Source organism: Pelecanus crispus, chromosome 2 (assembly GCF_030463565.1).
Source record: "Pelecanus crispus isolate bPelCri1 chromosome 2, bPelCri1.pri, whole genome shotgun sequence".
Lineage (NCBI taxonomy): Eukaryota > Metazoa > Chordata > Aves > Pelecaniformes > Pelecanidae > Pelecanus > Pelecanus crispus.
The window spans coordinates 106,724,393-106,744,345 of record NC_134644.1 but is presented as its reverse complement, the minus strand read 5'-3'; the positions used below and the strand labels follow the sequence as shown (position 1 = coordinate 106,744,345).

The following is a 19,953-nucleotide window of genomic DNA, read 5'->3' as shown; positions in this document are numbered from 1 at the left end:
TTAAGCAGCACCATGAGTAAAGAAAGCTTCATTATGGTCATTCTGTAAAGCATGGAGTCAAGGGGAGGAATTGGATCTGAAGATAAGCTGCATTTATGTAATGGGACTGACTACAAGTTCCTCCTCCAGTGAAAGCACAAATGTCATGTATCCTGCCTTGCGTTCACCAATGACAACCTTATCAGTATCCTGATCAGGATTTCAGCTTTATGATATAAACCAAATTTATTTATTTTAACATGTCTCTCCATGCTCAGTTTCTGTCAAGCATTGATTAGTGCACATAAGGTTTTGGGGTGTAAAACTACTACATTTTCAAACAAAGGAAACCTGGAGGTTCTTTTCTGTGTTACAGACTAGAAGAGAAAATGTTTCAGAAACCATAATAATAGAATTACCAAGATTGAACACTACTCCCAACTCCCTTACCACCTCTCTCTTGAGGAGTTCCCCCATAAAATGGAATATAAAGTCTTTGTACACTTCACCTCTTGTATTCAAAATTGAATCTGCAATGCTGAGTCCAGTACCTCTTTGTTGCTGCTGAGCAACTTGCATTGACAATGTCTGAAACTGTCCTTAAGTTTTGAAACATAGCTGGTTTATTTCTGGCAGTCATTAGGAATGTGTGGACATTAGATACATATATAGATGTAAAAGGTGGAGAACAAAGAACATGTTCAGCACTGTGTCCTTGAATATTGAAAGGAAGGGATTTTTTTGTTCATACAGATAACTAGTATCTGGAAAATATCCCTTACTAAATAAAATTATTAGTTGCAATGGATTTCCTGAGACAGATTAGGTACTTTCCTAACATCCTGATTGAAGCAGGACTACTGCCAGTGCTGGATAGTCACTTGCTTACTGAAGCCTTGAACATCTCCAAGGGCAGAGTGTCTGCTACCTGTGTTTAATCAGTCTGTAGTTGCTCCACTGTCTTAAATAGGAATTTTATCCTAACATCTAATCTGTGCCTCCTAAGCAACTATTTCTGGCTGCTACTTGTTATGCTCTTGTCATATCCCCAGAGGGTTTGACTCATCTTTGTAGCTGCTGTTGAGGTATCCATGCTGTTAGGTCTCCTTTTAGCCTCCACTTTACCAGACTAAACAAGTCCAGCTCCCAAACCTGTTCTCCTAAGTTATTTGCCCTGGGTTGTTTGTCTTGGTAGCCCTTCTGCTGGACCCCCTCTGATTTCTCCACATCCCACTTGAACTGGAGAATGATGGATCTAGACAGCTCACAAGTCCCAAATAATGGAGGATAAGATATTCTGAAGTATGCTGCCTGTGCAGTATTTCAGTATGGGGTTTGCCTAGTTTATGGGAGATGTGCTTTTGGCCAATATTCAGCTTAGCATTCATCATAACTCTGAGGTTCTTTTTGACAGTGTAGCTGCTCGGTCAGCCAGATCCCAGCCTGTGCTCGTGAATGGGATTATTTCAGCTGCAGAACTCTACACTTTTTACTACGTTTCTTAAAGTTTCTTTAATCCTTAATGTTCCCAAGGTCCTGCTCAGCTGAAGCTGTGACATCAGTTGTATCCCCTAGATTACTGTTGTCTCTGAATTTGCCAAGGGTGTTCTATGCATCTTCAACCAGGTTATTAATGATTATGTTAGTTGTTGTGGGCCCTGGAATCAATTTTTGGGGTACTGTGCTGCTTACTGCAGGCCAAAAGGCTGGGCTGTTGATTGTTGCCCTTTGAGCCTGGCAGTCCAGCTGATTGGTCAGTCTGATATGCTTTAAGGGAAAAGATACTGTTGTGTTTTGGTAACTTACATTATTAATAGCATTACAAAGCCATGTGGCTAGTAAATTGTGAATTAAATGTTGGCCTGGAAACCTGCTGTCGCTGAATGGAAGAGTGTCTTCACAATCATAATTGCTTTTGCGAAACTTTTACAGGCAGCAATGACACTATTTGTTAAATGCCTCCTTTTAAAAAACAAAAAAAACCCACCCCAACTCAAAACCACAAACTGCTACTTTTGGTGATAGTAGCAGCTACAACTTGATTTTTTAACTTGACCACATTTGTAAACTTCAACTATGTTAAGGCAGACTGCACCGTGAACTGCTTCTGGCACAATTCTCTGCAAATACAATTTGTTCCTAGAAGTAAACAGAAAATAAAACACTAAAAATCTTATTTCACAGGTGTCTATTTGTGTCATTTAGCATTTGGCCATGTTGTCAGTCTGCAGATGCTGGACCTGGAATCTAACTTAGGCCTCAGGCACTAACTGAACAACTCTGGAATTAAGTTAATTTTTGTACTTGCAGAGTACCCGGAGATCTTCTTTTGTTCATGCTACCAGAGACTTTGAAGTTTTTTTTACTGAACAACGTGGATAATTTATTGTGAGAAATCAAGGGAGATACGCTTTCTTATACACCTCCCTTGCATTAATATTGCAGGGTTGTTTGCAAAATGTTTACAACTCTGACTTGAGTTACAGCTTTGATGCATGTTGTGGTTTAGCCCCAGCCAGCAACTAAGCACCATGCAGCCGCTCGCTCGCTCGCTCCCCCTACCCCGATGGCATGGGGGAGAGAATGGGGGAAGTAAGAGTGAGAAAAACTCCTGGGTTGAGATAAGAACAGTTTAATAATTGAAATAAAGTGAAATAGTAATGATAGTAATAACAATATAATAATAATATACAAAGCAAGCGATGCACAATACAATTGCTCACCACCTGCCAAACGATACCCAGACAGTTCCCGAGGAGCAATCACTCCCCCCCCCCCCCCCCCCCCCCCCCCCCCCCGGCCAATTCCCTGCAGCTTATATACTGAGCATGATGTCACAAGGTATGGAATAGCCCTTTGGTCAGTTTGGATCAACTATCGTGGCTGTGCCCCATCCCAGTTTCTTGTGTACATGGCAGAGCATGGGAAGCTGCAAAGTCCTTGACTAGCATAAGCAGTACTTAGCAACAACTAAACCATCAGTGTGTTGCCAACATTATTGTCATACTAAATCCAAAACACAGCACTATGCCAGCTACTAGGAAGAAAATTAACTCTATCCCAGCTGAAACCAGGACAATGCATATCTATTAACTGCCTGTCTTGTGCAGGAGGAGGAGAAAACCATTGATGTGTACAACATGTTGGTATTTGCCATGACTATGGAAAACTTCACTTCAAAAATAGGAATTACATGGGCAAATACATAGTTTAAACTTTCACTTTTTCCAGTAAATGAGTACTGATGTGTCATCTTGTTTTAATCTTGAATGCTACAACTTAAAAAATACTGAGAACATCCTTAAAGTGCGCTTGTTGTGTGTCTGTGTCTATGGATTTGAGGGAAGAGATGGGTAAGGGAAAGAAGTTCCAAAGGAAGGGAGTGGAAGTACCTTTACAAAAGCATGTCTAAAAATTCACTCTGAAGCTCCAAGTGATTAAAAATATATACAGAAGCCTGTGTAAAAGAAGATATTAGCCTGTATGCAGTTTGATGACTTTATGAGTTGTCTCTGGGACTGTGTTCAGGCTCTAAATTTTTAGACCAGAAGTTTTTTGTGTGGTACCTGTAACAGATCAACTGGCATGCACAATACTGAATAATTAAAATAACTAGGCAGTATGAAAAGCACTTAAAAATCAAATAAAAAGTGAATACTCTATGCTTCTGTGATATTTGTGTGTTTGGTATATTGTGTTGGTAGGGAAGTGGAGTGGAAATTATAACTTTTTCTTACTTAGACCAGTAAAGTTACAAAAGGAAACTGTAGCAAGATGGAATACTGCTATGTCTAAGCCTATATTAAACTGTAAAATGAAGATAACTGTTCAATTCTCTAACTTTTTGGATGATCTACTAGGTACTTAATAAAAGCAAGTGAGAAGAAGTAGTCTGACTGTCAAACTGTTATCCTAGGTCCTCCAGCTCCAGTCCGAACTCCGATGAAGTATGAAACACAGAGACCAGGTAGCTGAATATGAATGAGCTAATGTCCTTTTTCAGATGCAGCTTTGGAATCAGTCATTTTGTTTTAATGATGATGATAGCAGATGGTTGATTATGGTTTAGGAAGAAGCAATGCAAGTTACCAAACATTTGAACCATTGCTTTTCTTTTGTGCACTGGTTAATTTACATAAGAAAAGATCTTAGGAGAATATGAAGTTACATGTATTTTCACAGAAAGACTTTCAAACTTGAGACGTTATAGTTTCTTTCTTCCTGATTATCTGATACCATCTGGTATCGGTTAATCTAGCTAATGGTTGTCTTAGCCAGTGAAATTTTCAACAGAAAATTTTGCAGCACACGTGTGTACACATACGATACAGTGAAAGTTTGACAAAACTAAAGCATATAAACCAAGAACAGTATGGGTTGTTTATTATCAAGATGATACTAAGACAAGAATATTTAGTCGTATGTTAGGAAGCAAGAAGAGAATGGCCATTACCTTCTAGAGAACTTTTTTCTGCATGGATCTTTCCATATTAAGCCCAAAAGACCACATGCCTACCACTGTCAGCTTGGAAACAGCCAGCTCACACTGAGAGCTACTGCACAGGCACGCAAATGTGTAAGAACTGCATAATGCATTTAAGCGTTGGTAAAAATCTGTCTATGGAGACTCATTACGTGGCACAAACTTGTTATATGTCAACTCTGTCACACTATGATACTGCTGCACGTTACCTCAGACAAAAAACAACAGAGAAAGTTTTTAACAAGACTGAAGTTCTGGTGGGAATGGGCCACACTGTTCCTGTGTCCCATCAGGTATTTTCTACCACAGTTAAATTACAAGAGGTTTTCCATATAAATTAATGCTGGAACTTCGTGAAATTTTTTTTTGTGTGCAGCCCTGGAGTTTGGCTTGATGTCAGCACAAGCATATTCCTAATGGAATGAATATTTAAGAACAAGCATGGAATTCTGTATCCTTCTGAAGTTTTGTTTGTGTGTGTGTTTTGTTTTGGTTTTTTTTTTTTTTAAAACCATAACGTGGCATCCTAGGGGAAAAGAATGCAATAACAGAGTGTTCAGTGCTTGTGGTATTTCTACTTGTTTGCTCCAATTTGAAGAAACTAGCAGTGTTCATGACTCTTATGAAATCAGTCAGTTAAAATACAGCTGTATGTAATTAGGAAGATACGTTCTTTTTCTGCACATTTTTTTCTCAGATTAAAAATATGTGTTTTAACACTTCAGCATGCGTTTTTATAATGGCCAACACATGAATACACTTAATGCCTCTTTGGGATTGTTTTGCAGATGCATTTAGCTGAACTCTGCTGGTTCTCCAGGGTGACCAGGAATACTTTAGAAGTGTTTTAGGCAGTGCAAAACCCAAGCTATTAAAACTCAGTGAGGGGCGAGATACAGCCCTGATTGAAATCCTGCTAGTTCAGGCTCAGGAACATACTAGCTGTGGCTGTGCAGCTTCTGGTCTGCCCAGAGTCCAAGAGGCTTTTGCTGTATTAATGAAGATTATGTGTTCTTTGTTACACTTAAAGCAATATGGTTCTTGAATTTCAGACTCCAAACGAACAGTCTCAGTATGCTATATGAGTATTAGGGGTTTAGGGGAAGAAGGAGGTTGGTGGCTTGGCTTTTTTTTTTTTTTTCTTCTCTTTTTTTTAATGAGAAGTGACATGGTCTGGGGCGTGCTATGAATATGAAGTCAGTATCTTTCCTCAGTAAAATGGATTGTGTTAGAAGGTCTGGTTTGCTTATTTGGTTCCTTCTTGAAGACATTAATTCCTTGCATGTAAAATTGTTATGGAAAACAGAGAGTGTTGGAGTCTTTTTGTGAGTGACAGAGATCTTGTCCATTTTCCTTACGCATTTCAGAGTGAAAATTAATTTTGTCCCTTTTAAGTCTCCCATCAGAAACTCCTTTAAGATTATAGAAATTATGTGCAAACTGTCTAATGTGTAATATCTCTTTATGTGTATATTTTTTGCTTTAGTGAAGAGAGGACTCACAAAGGACATAACCTGTCTGAAGGATTTTATGAATGATCCCAAAAGAGAAGAACCCCTAGTTGGTATGTTTTTTGTTTTCTAAATGGTATGTCTTTGAATTTGTGACCATATGGCTTTTGTTTTGAAATAAAAGGTGGAATTTTAGATAGTTTCATTTTCTGTAAATGTATTGAATAATTTATAGGATATATCTCATCTCTTACACCTTTTAAAGTTTAGCTTATTACACTAAGCACTGTAAAGGCCACCTCTTTTATATACCTTAATTGTTAGACAACTTGTTCCTGAAGGAACTGTCTTAGTAAAGAAGCTTTTCACAGATCACAGAATGGTTGAGGTTGGAAGGGACCTCTGGAGGGCATCTGGTCTTAAGCCCCTGCTCAAGCAGGGTCACCCAGAGCAGGTTGCCCAGGACCATGTCCAGATGGCTTTTGAATATCTCAAAGGTGGAGAGACTCCACAACCTCTCTGGGAACCCTGTGCCAGTGCTTAGTCACCCTCATAGTCAAAGGTGTTTCCTGATGTTCAGACAGCATCTCCTGTGTTTCAGTTTGTGCCCATTGCCTCTTATCCTGTCACTGGGCACCACTGAAAAGAGCCTGGTTCCATCTTCTTTGCACCCTCTCTTCAGGTGTTTATACATGCTGATGAGATCCCCCCTTAGCCTTCTCTTTTCCAGGCTGAACAGTCCCAGCTCTCTCAGCCTCTTCCTCATAGGAGAGATGCTCCAGTGCCTTTATCATCTTCATGGTCCTTTGTATGTCCATGTCATGTACTGGGAAGCCCAGAACTAGACACAGCGCTCCAGGCATGGCCCTACTGGTGCTGAGTGGAGAGAGTGGATCATCTCCTTCAGCCTGCTGGCAACACTTCTCCTTGTGCAGCCCAGGATACCTTTAGTGTTCTTGGAGGCAAGGGCCTATTGCTGGCTCATCTTCAACTTGGTGTCCATCCAGGTCCTTTTCTGCCAAGCTGCTTTCCAGCTGGTCAGCCCCCAGCATGTACAGGTGCCTGGGCTTGTTCCTCCCCAGGTGCAGGAATTTGTGCGTCCTCGTGTTGAATTGCATGAGGTTGCTTTCAGCCCAGCTGTCCAGTGTGTCAAGGTCCCTCTGGATGGCAGCACAACCCTCTGGTGTATCGACCTTCCCTCCCAGTTTTGTGTCATCAGCAGCCTTGCTGAGGGTATGCTCTGTCCCATCATCCAGACCATTGATGAAGATTTTAAAAAGGATAGACCCAGTATTGACTCCTGGGGTACACCACTAGCTACTGGCCTCCAACTAGACTTCATGCAACTGGTAACTTGTTATCTGGTGATTCTTTGTGGCTTTCCATTTGGTGGGATATACAGGTGTTTCTGTCCAGTGAGATATTTTTCCCACTGTCTTTAGGAATATTAAAAGTAATGAGATTAATTTTAAGGTTTTCTTTCTTTCTAATTGGTAGATTAGGCAACCCTTAGGAGAGGACAAGCAATGCTGCTTGTCAGTGGTCCTGGTGTTCCTAGTATGTGCTGGCGGCCCAGAGAAATATGTTCACTGACAAAGAGCTAAGTAGCAAATTTCCTAGTATTAGCAGAGAATTTCTCTGTTTAGTGAATTGTCTTGCTGTTGCTCCACATGCAGTATTAATACTAAAAAGCATAGCAATTTATTATTATAAGCATTTTGGTATAAGTAAAAAGGTGGATAGCAAAGTGTTACTTTCTTGTATACTCAGTTCATTTGGTGATAGTTTATTTACAGAGTTAAGATTTAGCAATATAATACTGTAGTGGGTCTGAGATGGAGTTGAATTTCTTCATAGCAGCCTGTATGTTTTGGATTTGTGACTAAAACAGTGTTGATAACACACCAGTGTTTTGGCTGTTGCTGAGCAGTACACAGCATCAAGACTGTCTCTTTTTTTTTTTTTTTTTTTTTTCCCCCACTCTGGGTCCCCACCCCTTCCCCCTTGAGTAGGCCAGGGGTGGCGAGGGGCAAGAGACTGGGAGGGGACACAGCCAGGACAGTTGACCCAAACAGGACAAAAGGATATTCTGTACCACATAATGTCATGCTCAGCAATCACAACTGAGGTAAAGGAAGAAATGTGTGTGTGGGGTGTGTAAGTGTGGGGTGTTGGCTTCCAAGGTCACTGTTCAGAGGCTGGCTGGGTATTGGTCTGCTTGGGGGGAAGTGACTGGTTTTCATATGCTTTTTTTTTTGCTTTTTTTCCCCCTCTTTAATTCACCTATTAAACTGTCTTTAACTCAACCCATGAGTTTTCTCGCTTTTGTTCTTCCTATTTTCTCCCCATTGTTCTGAGGGGTGTGTATGTGGGTGAGTAAGCAGTTGTGTGGTGCTTGGCTGCTGGCTGGGGTCACACAGTATTGGAAATTATGATAATAGGGAACAGCTGCAGGTTTTTCCTTTTTGTTTTAAGCTGCTTACAAACTTGTTATATTTAAGCTGTTCGGAGTAAAACTTTTCATGCTCAAACCTCAAAGTTAGAGATCTCTGAATACTTCTAAGACATAGTCTTTCAGTCATTTCCAGGAAAAATGAAGAAAAATCCCATTTTCATTCCTGTAATTCTTAGAAGTTTATGGAAGATTTTCTGATTATGAAGGACTCAATTTTGTGAAGTGATTATTGTCTTTCCTACATGTGCTTTGCGTTACTCAGACACTGTCCAAATTATGTTTGACTAAGTAGTTTAAATGCAGTTTTTTAATCTAGACCTTTATGTGGCATTTCCTATTCTCATTCTCTTTTTTTATATGCACTTCTTCCTGTTCTTCACCAGCAGGGTTAATTGGGCATTGGAACAGGCTGCCCAGGGAAGTTACTAAGTCACCATCGCTGGGGGTATTTAAAAGATATGTAGATGTGGTGCTTAGGGTCATGGTTTAGTGGTGGACTTGGCAGTGCTAGGTTAACAGTTGGACTTGATGATCTTAAAGGTCTTTTCCAACCTAAAGAATTCTGTGATTCTATGAATTCTTTTACGTGACTGTATTGAATGGAAGGCTCTTTCTTAGTTTCTTAAAAATATCCCAGGCAGGAAAAAAGGTACATGAAGTATTTTATTTTTGTGGGCTTGCAAATCTGCCATAGAGTGTTTTTCCTTTCAGAATAAAGCATTGTAAAGAGAGAAATTTAACTGATGTGCGTAAAAAGTCTGAAGAAGTGTTGAAGTGATCCTGAAGAAGTGCTGAAATTCTGAAAATGGAATACTTTTGTTTATTCATTTTGGCTTTTAATAAGCAGCATTGAAGAGAATACATTTGTTTATAGTAGTCTATACTAAAATACTGATATTTGTCACTCTTGCTCTTACAGGTTTAGAACATGTGGTTGAAATCAGATTTGAAGGAAGAAAAGAGCCGCATTATGAATGCAAGCTGTGTGGGTTTAATACAGAGATGGCACCTATGATAGAACATCTCAGTGGATATAAACACCGAAGAGCATACATCGTGAGTAATTTTGATGCATTTTGATCACAATTTCTTTATGATACTCCCCCCCCCCCTTTTTTTTTTTTCTATAAATACTTACAGTTTGAAGTTTAAACCCCCGTATGATAAATCACTAATACTTGTATGGTTGACTCTTCATGGGTCAGATCAATATGAATAGCTATGAAGCTGTGAGCTATGAGGAAGTGCAGTCTAGAGGTTATGTGTCTGTATCTGCTCGAAGTCTGTTCCTAAGTCTTTTGATTGCCTCCAGGATCGGGTGCCTAGAACGTTGTGGTTCTTTCTTATTCCTCAGCATGCCCATAGCATTGTTGGATATGGTACAGAGCATGTGACCTTTTGGTAGTAAGCTTTGCGTAGTATCCATTTTTTGTTTTGAAGACTACTTAAGCAACTTCAACAGTAAAATTTAACTAGTTGTGTTACAGAGAAGACACTAGCTCATAATGTTCAAAACAATATTTACCAGTCTTTTGGAAGCTTGCCCAAAAGGTGAAATGTACCAATTTTTTAGTAGTGTGATGAATTTTGATATTGACCATTTCAAGCTGTTTTTTTCAACAGTCTAAAGAATTTCCAGATAAAATGAAGAGAAAGACAACAGACGTAAAAGAATGCAAAGTCTCATTTCTCAGACGGATAGCAGGAGAGCTAGAGAAGACTGAAGGATTAAAAATGTATAAGGTAATTGGAAGTAAATGTAAAGTATCTGATAATGTGTCTTTTATCAGTGCATTTATGTTTGACCTCTTAAATTTTAAAAGTACTGCTGACAAAGCTTGTTAAAGTTCTGTGTGTTTCTATGAAGTGTAGTATTAAATTGAACTAAGGCTTAACTTAAAGTTGCCCTAAAAAATCCAGGGAAATGAATGATAGTCTTGAAATTCATCTGAAAAACCAAAAGTGTTTATTGTTAAGAAGTTAGGTTTTTTAGATAGAAAATGTCCAGTCTGAATTCAGTGGTTCAGAAATTTTATTGCTTTACTTCAATGATTTTTAATTTTTGCAACTTAAATTTTCTCCAGTGTAAGCAAGTTTTCGCTCAAATTTCATTTATATTTACAAGATGATATATCTATAAAATTATGGGCCACGCTATGCTGGGATAAATAAAAGTACTTGTTCCATTTCTAAAGGCAGTTGCAGTAGAGGGTGTTGTTACGAAATTTTAATCAGAAAATCTAATATGAAGCTATTTCTGTTCCTAGATTGAAGGCTACATAAGACCAAGTACCTCACGTAAGTCTATGAATTACTTGAATATAATAGATTTGTCGTAATTGACATTTGGCCTAGTTTGAATTAGTAGTTGACTCAAAGGGTTTGACTGATACAAAACGTTCAACTTGTAATAGTACAAAATGTTTTCAGACATTTTCCAGTTTTTGTGAATTTGAAATGAGGGAAGAAGGCAATTGCTAGACTTGCAGTGTTTCTTAGACATTTTTTAACTGCTTGGTTCTGGAGGTATTTAAGATAACTGCAGTAATTTGCTAATCAAGGAAAGTGAAAAAGTATGGAAAAATGGTATTTGATGGGTTTCTCTGAATAAGCTGATAAAGCCTTCTCCACCTCAGGCTCATTTCAGTCATCAAAAGACATACATGCTGAATCACTGGTAAAAGTGGAAGTTACAGTTCTTTAGCAAGTCCATGGGAACAAGCGATGGAAAACAAATCCTCAAACATAAAAACAGCATCTTCCCTCATACAGTATGTTTGAGTTATGTCCTTTGTTACTGTAGATGTGCTATTGATGCTTAATGATGGCAGACTGAAGAAATATTTACTTGCTGCCTTTTGGCCCTAGTACTAATATCAGTGGGAAGGTAGGTTTGAAATGAGTGAAGGTTGCAGAGATAACAGAATTTGTCAGTGTGAATCCTGCTGTAGGTGCCTACCATAAGAGTGCTTTTTTTTGACTGATCATTGGTGGCTTCTGTGGATTGTACCGTTTAATGTTGGACTGCAAAACAAGGTGGCAGAGACCCTTTTCGAGCTCTGTCTCTCTTGTGACCCAGTAATCTAGGTCAGTAATTCTCAGGAGTAAAATGACATCAATGCTTACTGACTTCGGTAGAACCAGAAGACATGCTTGGATATCAAACTGGAACATCAAAAAGAGTGATCCCACCCAGTCCTACAGGATATGAAGAACTGGAGGAACGGACAAGAGTGAAGTTAGCTGCAATAGTGTTGTATCATGCAGTATTAAGTTTTGCTCTGGTTAGGTGGTAAAGGCAATATCAAGTGAACTCCAAAATAAAAATACTCTATAGTTATTTAGAAGAAAATCGTGCTTACTGGTTTAGCACCTGTGTGTCTTTAGACTAGATCATATTGGCAGAGAATGACTTCCAGCTTCAAAGCTCCTTTCTGACAGAAAGAGTGAGTTTGAGGATATAATTAAGAAAAGGCCATTTGGTGGCATGCACTACTTTGCAAGTGGCGACATTCACAAGAAATTTAGTGTTAATTGCAGAGATCATATGGAAAACTAAGATAAGGTTATGTATTCTTTTATATATATGTATACACATATATATGTATGTATGGGGACTTTGAAGTGATTGATTTGTTGCTTTTCTTAAAGGAAAAATTCCAGTATTTCTTTATTCTCTAAAGAAGAGAGATTGTAGATATTTTGTCTTGGGCTTCAAATTAAAAATACTATCTTATTAAGGTAATTCCTATAACTGGTTACTCAAAGTGGGAAGTTGAGCTGGAAGGCCTTATGACACAGTGTGGTAGTATAACATACGAAGTTCTGGTCTAATTTAGTCTCTGAATTCTGCCTGTGTCATTTTTTTTCTTTTCTAAAAACTACTCTTAATGTTGCTACGGAATACAGCAGCAAACTGGAAATAAGTCCAGAGATTTACTTTGCTATTTTGGACCAGGCTTTTCAGATTGAATTATTGCTTCCTGGAAGTTATAGCAGATACCTGGAGAAGCTTGTCTGTACCTTCAGTGGGGAAGTGATAATTCTGTGCATCAGTACAGGATGGGAAGTGACAAACTGATCAATATTGCTAAAAAGGACTTGATGGTTATGAAGGATGCCAAGCTGAATGTGAGCCAAGAGAACACTCTCATTTCACATAAGGCAATCTCATATGATACTTCAGGAGGACCACAGGCAGCAGCAGATTGAAGAACAGTCTTATCCCCTACTATTTGATACTGGTAAGACCAAACTTGGAATACTGCATCTAGTTTTGTTCCTTCTAGTTTAAGGGGAAGATGGAGAAATTGGAGAGGATCCATCAGAGAATTACGAAGATTCTCAGGGGTCAAGAGCATGTACCTAAGATGAGGGTTAGAGGGAGCTGGGCTTGTTTAGAATAGGAAAGAGGAGGGTAAGGGGTGGTCTTATAAATGCCCTTCAAGCATCTGTAGCCTGCTACAAAGATGACAAAGCCAAAGTTGTTGGTAATTGCAGGCAACGTAACAAGAGATGGCAGCCACAGATGGCAGCTTCAGAGGCTGAACTCAGGAAAAACTTCTTACCTGGAGGGTTGTACAGCACTGAAGAGGTTATCCATAGGTAGTGAACTCTTCATCCTTGGAGATTTTCAAGACCTGGCTATACAAAACTAGAATCTTACGTTGGCAGTAGTCCTGCTTCAAGTGGGAGGTTGGACTAGATCGTGGAACTGGAGGTTAGTGTGTGGTCACAGAGCTATGACATCATCAGAATTGCAGAGATGTAATGCAATGGTTTGTACAACTGGAGTGCGGTAATGGATGGATATGAGCCCCTTTATGAAAGACAGCACAGAAGATGACCGTAGAAGTGCTGGATGCAAGAGCACTTTTTCTGTATAGAGCCATGGCTGGTGGCTGTTGAGCTCTTATGCGTCAGGACTAGAGGAAAGGCCAACAAGAACAACATTATGATAGACATCTGCCCCTCTTGGAGGCAGTCTGTAGCAAGGCTGTCTTTACATAATGGGAAGAAATCTCCCAACTGCAGGTCCCAGTTTTCTTGCGGGGACTGACTTTTGCTGGAAAAGCAGAATGGCAAGTTGCAAACAATCCAAAAATGAGTCGAGGCCAGTTTTTCATGCAGGCGCTGGATGATTCAACAAGAGGAAGTGTTTTGCAGAGAAGAAGTCAGGAATGTGATGGTCAATGGCAGCCTTAGTTGCAGTAGTCATGAGATGATACAGGTTAAAACCCTTTGGGGAATGAGGAAGTTACATATCAGACTAATTTTTTTGGGCTTCAGGAGAACAGACTTCAGCTTCTTCAGAAAACTAGTAGTCAAGATCCCTTGAGAGGCTGCTTTGAAAAGCAAAGAAGCCCAAAAGAGCTAATCAATCTTCAGGGAGAACCTCCTCAAAGAGCAGAAACGGCCCATTCTGCTGTCCAAGAATTTGGGCAGGCATAGCAGGTGGCTAGTGTGTTTGAACAGGGAACTCCTAGCTGATCTTAAAGCTAAAAGGAAGCATACAGAGAACAGAAGCAGAGACAGGCTGCCAAGAAGAAATATCTAAGAATTGCAGATGTATTCGGGGTGAAATTAAGCCAAAGCTTGCCTGGAGGTGAAAGGAATATGAAGGGCAACAGGAAGGCTCCTGCAGGTGTGACAGCAGCAAAAGAAGATGTGGTCCCACTGCTGAGCAAGTAGCCTGGTGATGAAGGACATGGAAGAGGCTGAGATATTTGTAGCTTTCTTTGCCTTGGTCTTTACTGAGAAGGTCTGCTCTCGGATCTTTGTGCGTAATTGTAAAGCTTAGGGGAGAATGGCATTACTCACTGTAGAGAAGAATCAGTTTAGGCAAGAGCAAATTGAGCATGTACAAGGCCACAGGACAAAAAGGAATGCTTCTGGTGTTGAGGGAGCTGTCTGCTCTCTAAAGTCTTTGAAAGGTCACGGTGATCAGAGGAGTTCCTTGGGGACCTGAAAAAAGCCAAAAGTGCTTATCTTCAACAGCAAAATGTGGCTACAGGTTGTCCCAGACCTTATAAAAAATTATGGGGCAAGTCCTCATGGACATCATTTACTGGCGTGCGAAGGTCAAGAAGGTGACTGGGAATAGTCAATGTGGATTTACCAAGGACAAACTGTGTTTGACCAGCCTGATTGTGTTTTGCAATGGCGTGGGCTGGCTCAGTGGACAGGGGAAGAAGGATGGATGTAATTTTAACTTTAGCAAAGCTTTCAGCACAGTCTCCCGTGTTATACTTAGAGCCGAACTGAGGAGATAAGGTAAGTCCACAGGGTGGATAAATGATGGCTGAACAACTGTTGGGCTCGAAGAGTAGTTGTCAGTGACTTTAAGTGTGTTGGCCAGTTGCTAGTGGCATTCCTCAGTGGTTTCTCCTGGGGCCAGCACTGTTTAACATGTTCTTTAGTGACCTGGATAATGGGGTAGAATACACCATTGTCAAATTTGCAGATAACATCAAATTGGGGGAATGCCTGGTATGTGGTAGAGCAAGACTGCCATTCAGAAGGATCTCAACAAGCTGGTGAAATGTCAGAAACCTCCTGAAGTTCAGCAAAGGTACATGTGAAGTCTTACACCTGGGATGGAGCAACACCCTGCTGGATACAGACTAGGTACTATTGGGCTAGGGAGCAAATCTTGTGAGCCTGCAGGTTTTGATATACAACAGTATGAACATGAATCAGCAATGCACTCTTGATGTAATGAAGGCTAACAGTATACTGGGCTGCATTAGCAAAAGTGTAGCCAGCAGGTGGAGGGAAGTGCTTATTACCCCTTCTGTTAAGGACTCATCAAGCTGCTTCTGGACTACTGTGTCCTGTGTACATGAGAAATTTTGGTGAACTGGAAAGAGTCAGCAGAGGACTCACCAGCTACAAAAGATCGTGAGGAGACTAGAGCATATGATGTGGAGAACAACTTTAGGGAGCTGGATTTGATTACCTTGGAGAAGGCAGCAGCTAAGGAAGGGATCTAATTACTGTCTTCCGCTACCTAAAACATGGCTACAGAGAAGGAGCCAGACTTCAAGAAGGTGTGCAGGGAAAGAACAAGTGGCAACATTCCCTGGCTGCAATGAAGGAAATGCTGATTGAACATTCAGAAAGTTCTGCACAGTGAGTAGTCAAGCACTGAAATTACCTGCCTGAAGAGGTGGGAAATTGCCATTCTTGAAGACTTACAAAACTCACCTGGACTTGGGCCTAAGCAGCCTGATCTAATCTTGATGCTAACCTATGTCAAAGTGAGCAGAACTTCAGTTGTTAGCTTGAGTGGAGTGAAGTTTCCAACCACTGAATAGCCCTCCTTGTCTCCACCCATCTTCTTTTCAAACGGGGAGGATTTTGGCGGCTTACTGGAAAGACAGCACAAATCGAATGATTCAAGGAAAATTATTTTGTCAGTGTCCTCATCTTACAGTTAATTGTTTGGTTTCTGTTACTTACCACCTCTGTGGTACCTTACTCTTACCTCTCAGGCTGGACTAGATGACTTCCAGAGGTCCCTTCCAACCTAAACTTTTTTATGATTCTGTGATTCTGCCTGCAGAGGTTCCTCCCATCCTACATTTCCATGATTCTTACTTCATTGGTATCTTCTGTGAAATGATGTCAGTCTTTTTCTCTCCTGACATTCGGAAAACTTTGGGACCTACAGTGCAACTTCTTGTTGCAACTCATCAGCATGTGTCCAGCATCAGGTGGTTAAAACAGTAACATGAGTCTTTCAGCCTCATATTGTAGGGGCAAAGATGTGATTTGCCCTGAGAATTATTACTTATCCTGTTGCTTATCCTGGAACACCTGTGCTAATAAATACTTAAGAAGCGAGAAGTTATGTACCATGCATTACCTGGTTCTCCGAAGCATAGCTACTGTCCTAAACAGACTACCTTGTTTTACTGAGCTTTCCCTCCTTTCTCATGCTTATACACTGTACTGGCAAGAGAGATGATTGGACATTCTAATCTCCGTAACTTCTTGTTGGAGACTGACCTAGAATAAGTGCAACTTTAAGGTACACTGGTACATTCACAGAAGAAAAATCACTTTTTGCATAGAGGAGGCATGCCCACCTCAGCTCAGTCCATACTGACTCGTCGTGTGGAATTCAGCTGCCTGAACGTAGATACTGTAGGGTACCCTGCAAAGCTGTTAGGGCACAAGTCTCCCATAGTCCTTTCATCAAGGATGCCTGGTGGTTTCTAAGATCGCTGTATATGCCTAGATTTAGGCTGCTGAATCCTGCCCTTTAAAAAACTGTAACTGTTCTGTTGGTGTAATGCTTCTGTTGCAGTAATACAATGGAAATCCTATGATGTTGCTAATAATTCTTTTTAATTTTCTAGCCCCATCAAAGAAGAAAGCAAGGTGAGAATACAACCCCCACAGGGGAATCAAAAGAGATTTTTTTATTTGGAATCTCTTTACTTATTACGTAGATCATTTTTCTGTAACAAACATTGTCACATATGCGGAAAATATTTTATATTGTCTTTCCACTGTACTTATTCCTCTTGTGTAAATTGTTCCTTTCTGTCTGTGAGGAAATAACCTGAAATAATATTTGCTATTCAGTTTATAAATAGCTATGGCTTTTGTAATACTGCACTGGCTATGCAGTTCAATAGCAATCTGATGTACTCGCACACAAAGAAATTGCAATTCAAATTTGAAGGTGTTACCACTTTCTTTGGGATGCAATTGCCCAAGTAAGTTGTAGAAAAGGCACCCCTGTTCATATAGGAAGAAAAAAAACACCATTACTTTGGTCATCTCCTTTAGCTGATATGTAAAGAGGTTCATTGGTAGTACTGATCTCCTCGAGAGTCACTGAGAATAAGGACCCTTAAGAAATATAGTATTGTAGACATGCCATAGAAGAAGATTGGTAAGTGGTATAAATTTGGAAATTCAGATATTTTGATTTTAGTTACTATGAGTAAACCTGACTTCTTAGTAATCTCCAGAATGCATCTTAATATTTTCATTTCTTTCTTTTTAAGGTGGGAAGATGATTATAAGCATGAGGTATGTAGAGGTAGTAGTTCTGCAAGTGTCTTATGTTGTAGCAGTTTCCTTATGCTTGCTTTTAATTTGTCTGAAAAACTTTTGTTCTTTGGCTTCATTTGCCATTTTATTAATATTATTCCAGAAGCAAAATGACTGACCTAATGACCAGAGTTTTGAGTTCATCACAGCAGAAGGGAACTAAATGCTGTACATCAGGATGCTCATCCACCTTAGCTCTCGTAATTCCTGTTCAAAGTCACTGAGAGTCTCAGACCCAGTGTCTGCAGGCCAGGTCTCCCAACCTGTGCTGCAGTCTCCACTTCTCTGTTTTGCCCCTCTTCAGATCAAAGGTATTCTATACTGAAGATTTGATTTAAATCTTACAATATATCTAAAGATGTACAATCCTATTTTCTAACTCAAAAGTGAAACCCAAAGTGATCTCTCAAGTATTTGTCCTGGATAGCACTGGGCACAAACACTAAGAACTGCCTCATTTTTATCTTAGTGGCAGAGATTATTTTGTAATCTGATGTATTCTGTGGTGATGTCTTGCTCTTTTAGGCCTGAGGCTGGTCAGGTACTATGCTAGATGCAGGTGGGCACTTCACTTTTTTTAACCGTGAGGTTGGACCCGAGTGAGGAAAGCCTGGGAAAGATAGCTGTTGTAGGTATGTAGCTTAGATGTGAAATGTGTTCTTCCCGGTGTTGGAAGTAATGCAGTTGCATTTGTAGTAGCTGCTACCTAATTGCTGTCAAGGGCCTAACGTTATATGTTTATGACTGTGACCTATAATTACTATCTTTTCTTTGTGTTGACTTTCATTGTTGGATAAAAGATTAAAAAGTCTTGTTTTGTACAAGATGATGCAACAAATACCATAGTATTCAGTCTTTTAATTCTTCTTCCCCATTCTACAATCCCACAGAATGATCCTCTTCGGAAACAGAAAGCTCTAGAGTTCTTGGTATGTATGTAAAATAATTGTGATAAGAGTTGTGCAGTTTCACTAATATGATGCAGTGAATGTTGTGAAGAAGCCTCTGATGACTGATCAAACTCATTTGACCACGACATTAATTTCTGAGTTCTATTTTAATGGACTCTGCTCTTTGAAAAGCTAGTGCAGCTGTAGTATAGTGTCAGCTCAGAACAACTTGCTGGATTAAATGTGAGCTCTCGACCTGTTCTCTGGATTATCTTCCCTTTGCTGAGGAGCTACCCTGACAAGCAGTGTTAGCAGCACTGATGTTGCTCAAGTGCTGTTGGCTGCCCATATCTAATGGGATTGTTGATAATGCTGAATGAGAGGAGCCGGTCCAGTCTTGCTGCCTGTGGTGCTGTAGCTAGTGCTGGTGCTGCGGAACTGGACAGCCAAGTGAAACTGGGTGATGCTAAAGCACAGCTGCTGGTGTTGGAGTGGGGAGGTTTTGTCAGTTCAGTTGCTGTTAGCAGTGGCATAGTAAGCCTCGGTTTGTCTTTTGGGTTTATGTTGTGAAAATATCTGACCATTTATATTTGCCGTTTTACTCCATGAAATTCATGTTCTGTACCTAAGGCAATTGCAAAATTTCATTTGAGTCTGAATTATGTTTATACACTGAAATCACAAGTAGAATGTTTTGATGTGTGGTTCATTGCCAACTTGAAGAGATTTTTTTTTTTTTCCCCTCTTTCAGTTTTTCTTCTTTTTTTTCTTTCAAGCTGTGGATACTTGTAACTTTAGGAAGGGGTGGAGAAAAAGCAAGCCTGGGGATAGTCAGTAAACTACCAAAAATGCTTGGTAGACAGTTAATTGATTTTTATCTACAGGAACCACAGCTATTCCTTACAGCAGACTGCCTATATTCTTTTAACTTACTGTAATCACTTATAACTTCATATACTTACTAATCAGTCTCTTTAGACATTAAAAAGACAGATAGCCATAATTGTTCTGTGCTTTTTACATCAGTATCTTTTGGTATCTTTTATTCCCAAAATCACACATAGGAAAATTATAATGGCAACTTTCATCTTTTTGTTGCTAAAATGGAGGAATCAAAGGTATTTGATGGTGCTGAAGCTTACATTTTATTCAATTTTCTATGCAGACGACATAAATTTAGGACTTGTGCCCTTCTCCATCTGCAATGAAATGTTCATGATTGACAGTATGGGAGTGGCACAGACATCCAGGGTTATACTTTAGCTCTTATCAGGCCATAATTATGTTCACAATTTTATTTTTTCATGAGTGTGTGTGTATACGTATATTATATATGTCTTATATATCAGCTAATAGTATAAACTTTATTATACCAAAATCAAAGCATAGCTTTGATCTGTTTGTGTATATGAACCTTTGGCATCCTAACGACCAATTCTAACCATGTTTTTCAACAGGAGACTTTTCACATCACCTCAGACTCAGAAGCAACACTTGTTGTTCATATTACACAGGAACTCACAGAAGCTTTGAAGGTCTTTTGTGAAAAGAAAGCAGCAGTAAGTAACTTAAGCTTGACCAGAGCTGTTTTATCACCAGGAGGAAAGGAGTCGTTGAACTCATTGTGTT

General features: G+C 39.7%; 1 protein-coding gene across 1 annotated transcript in view; it reads left to right on the top strand.

The window, feature by feature from the left end:
• LOC142592880 (uncharacterized) overlaps nt 1-19,953 on the top strand; it is a 41,203-nt gene that overhangs the window by 12,827 nt on the left and 8,423 nt on the right. Inside the window, exons 3-12 of the mRNA XM_075705039.1 lie at nt 5,949-6,026; nt 9,288-9,424; nt 9,992-10,111; nt 10,636-10,666; nt 11,507-11,652; nt 12,555-12,612; nt 16,732-16,753; nt 17,389-17,413; nt 18,325-18,363; nt 19,782-19,883. Coding sequence (XP_075561154.1) covers nt 5,949-6,026; nt 9,288-9,424; nt 9,992-10,111; nt 10,636-10,666; nt 11,507-11,652; nt 12,555-12,612; nt 16,732-16,753; nt 17,389-17,413; nt 18,325-18,363; nt 19,782-19,883 — 758 coding nt within the window. The remainder of the gene's footprint in view (nt 1-5,948; nt 6,027-9,287; nt 9,425-9,991; nt 10,112-10,635; nt 10,667-11,506; nt 11,653-12,554; nt 12,613-16,731; nt 16,754-17,388; nt 17,414-18,324; nt 18,364-19,781; nt 19,884-19,953) is intronic.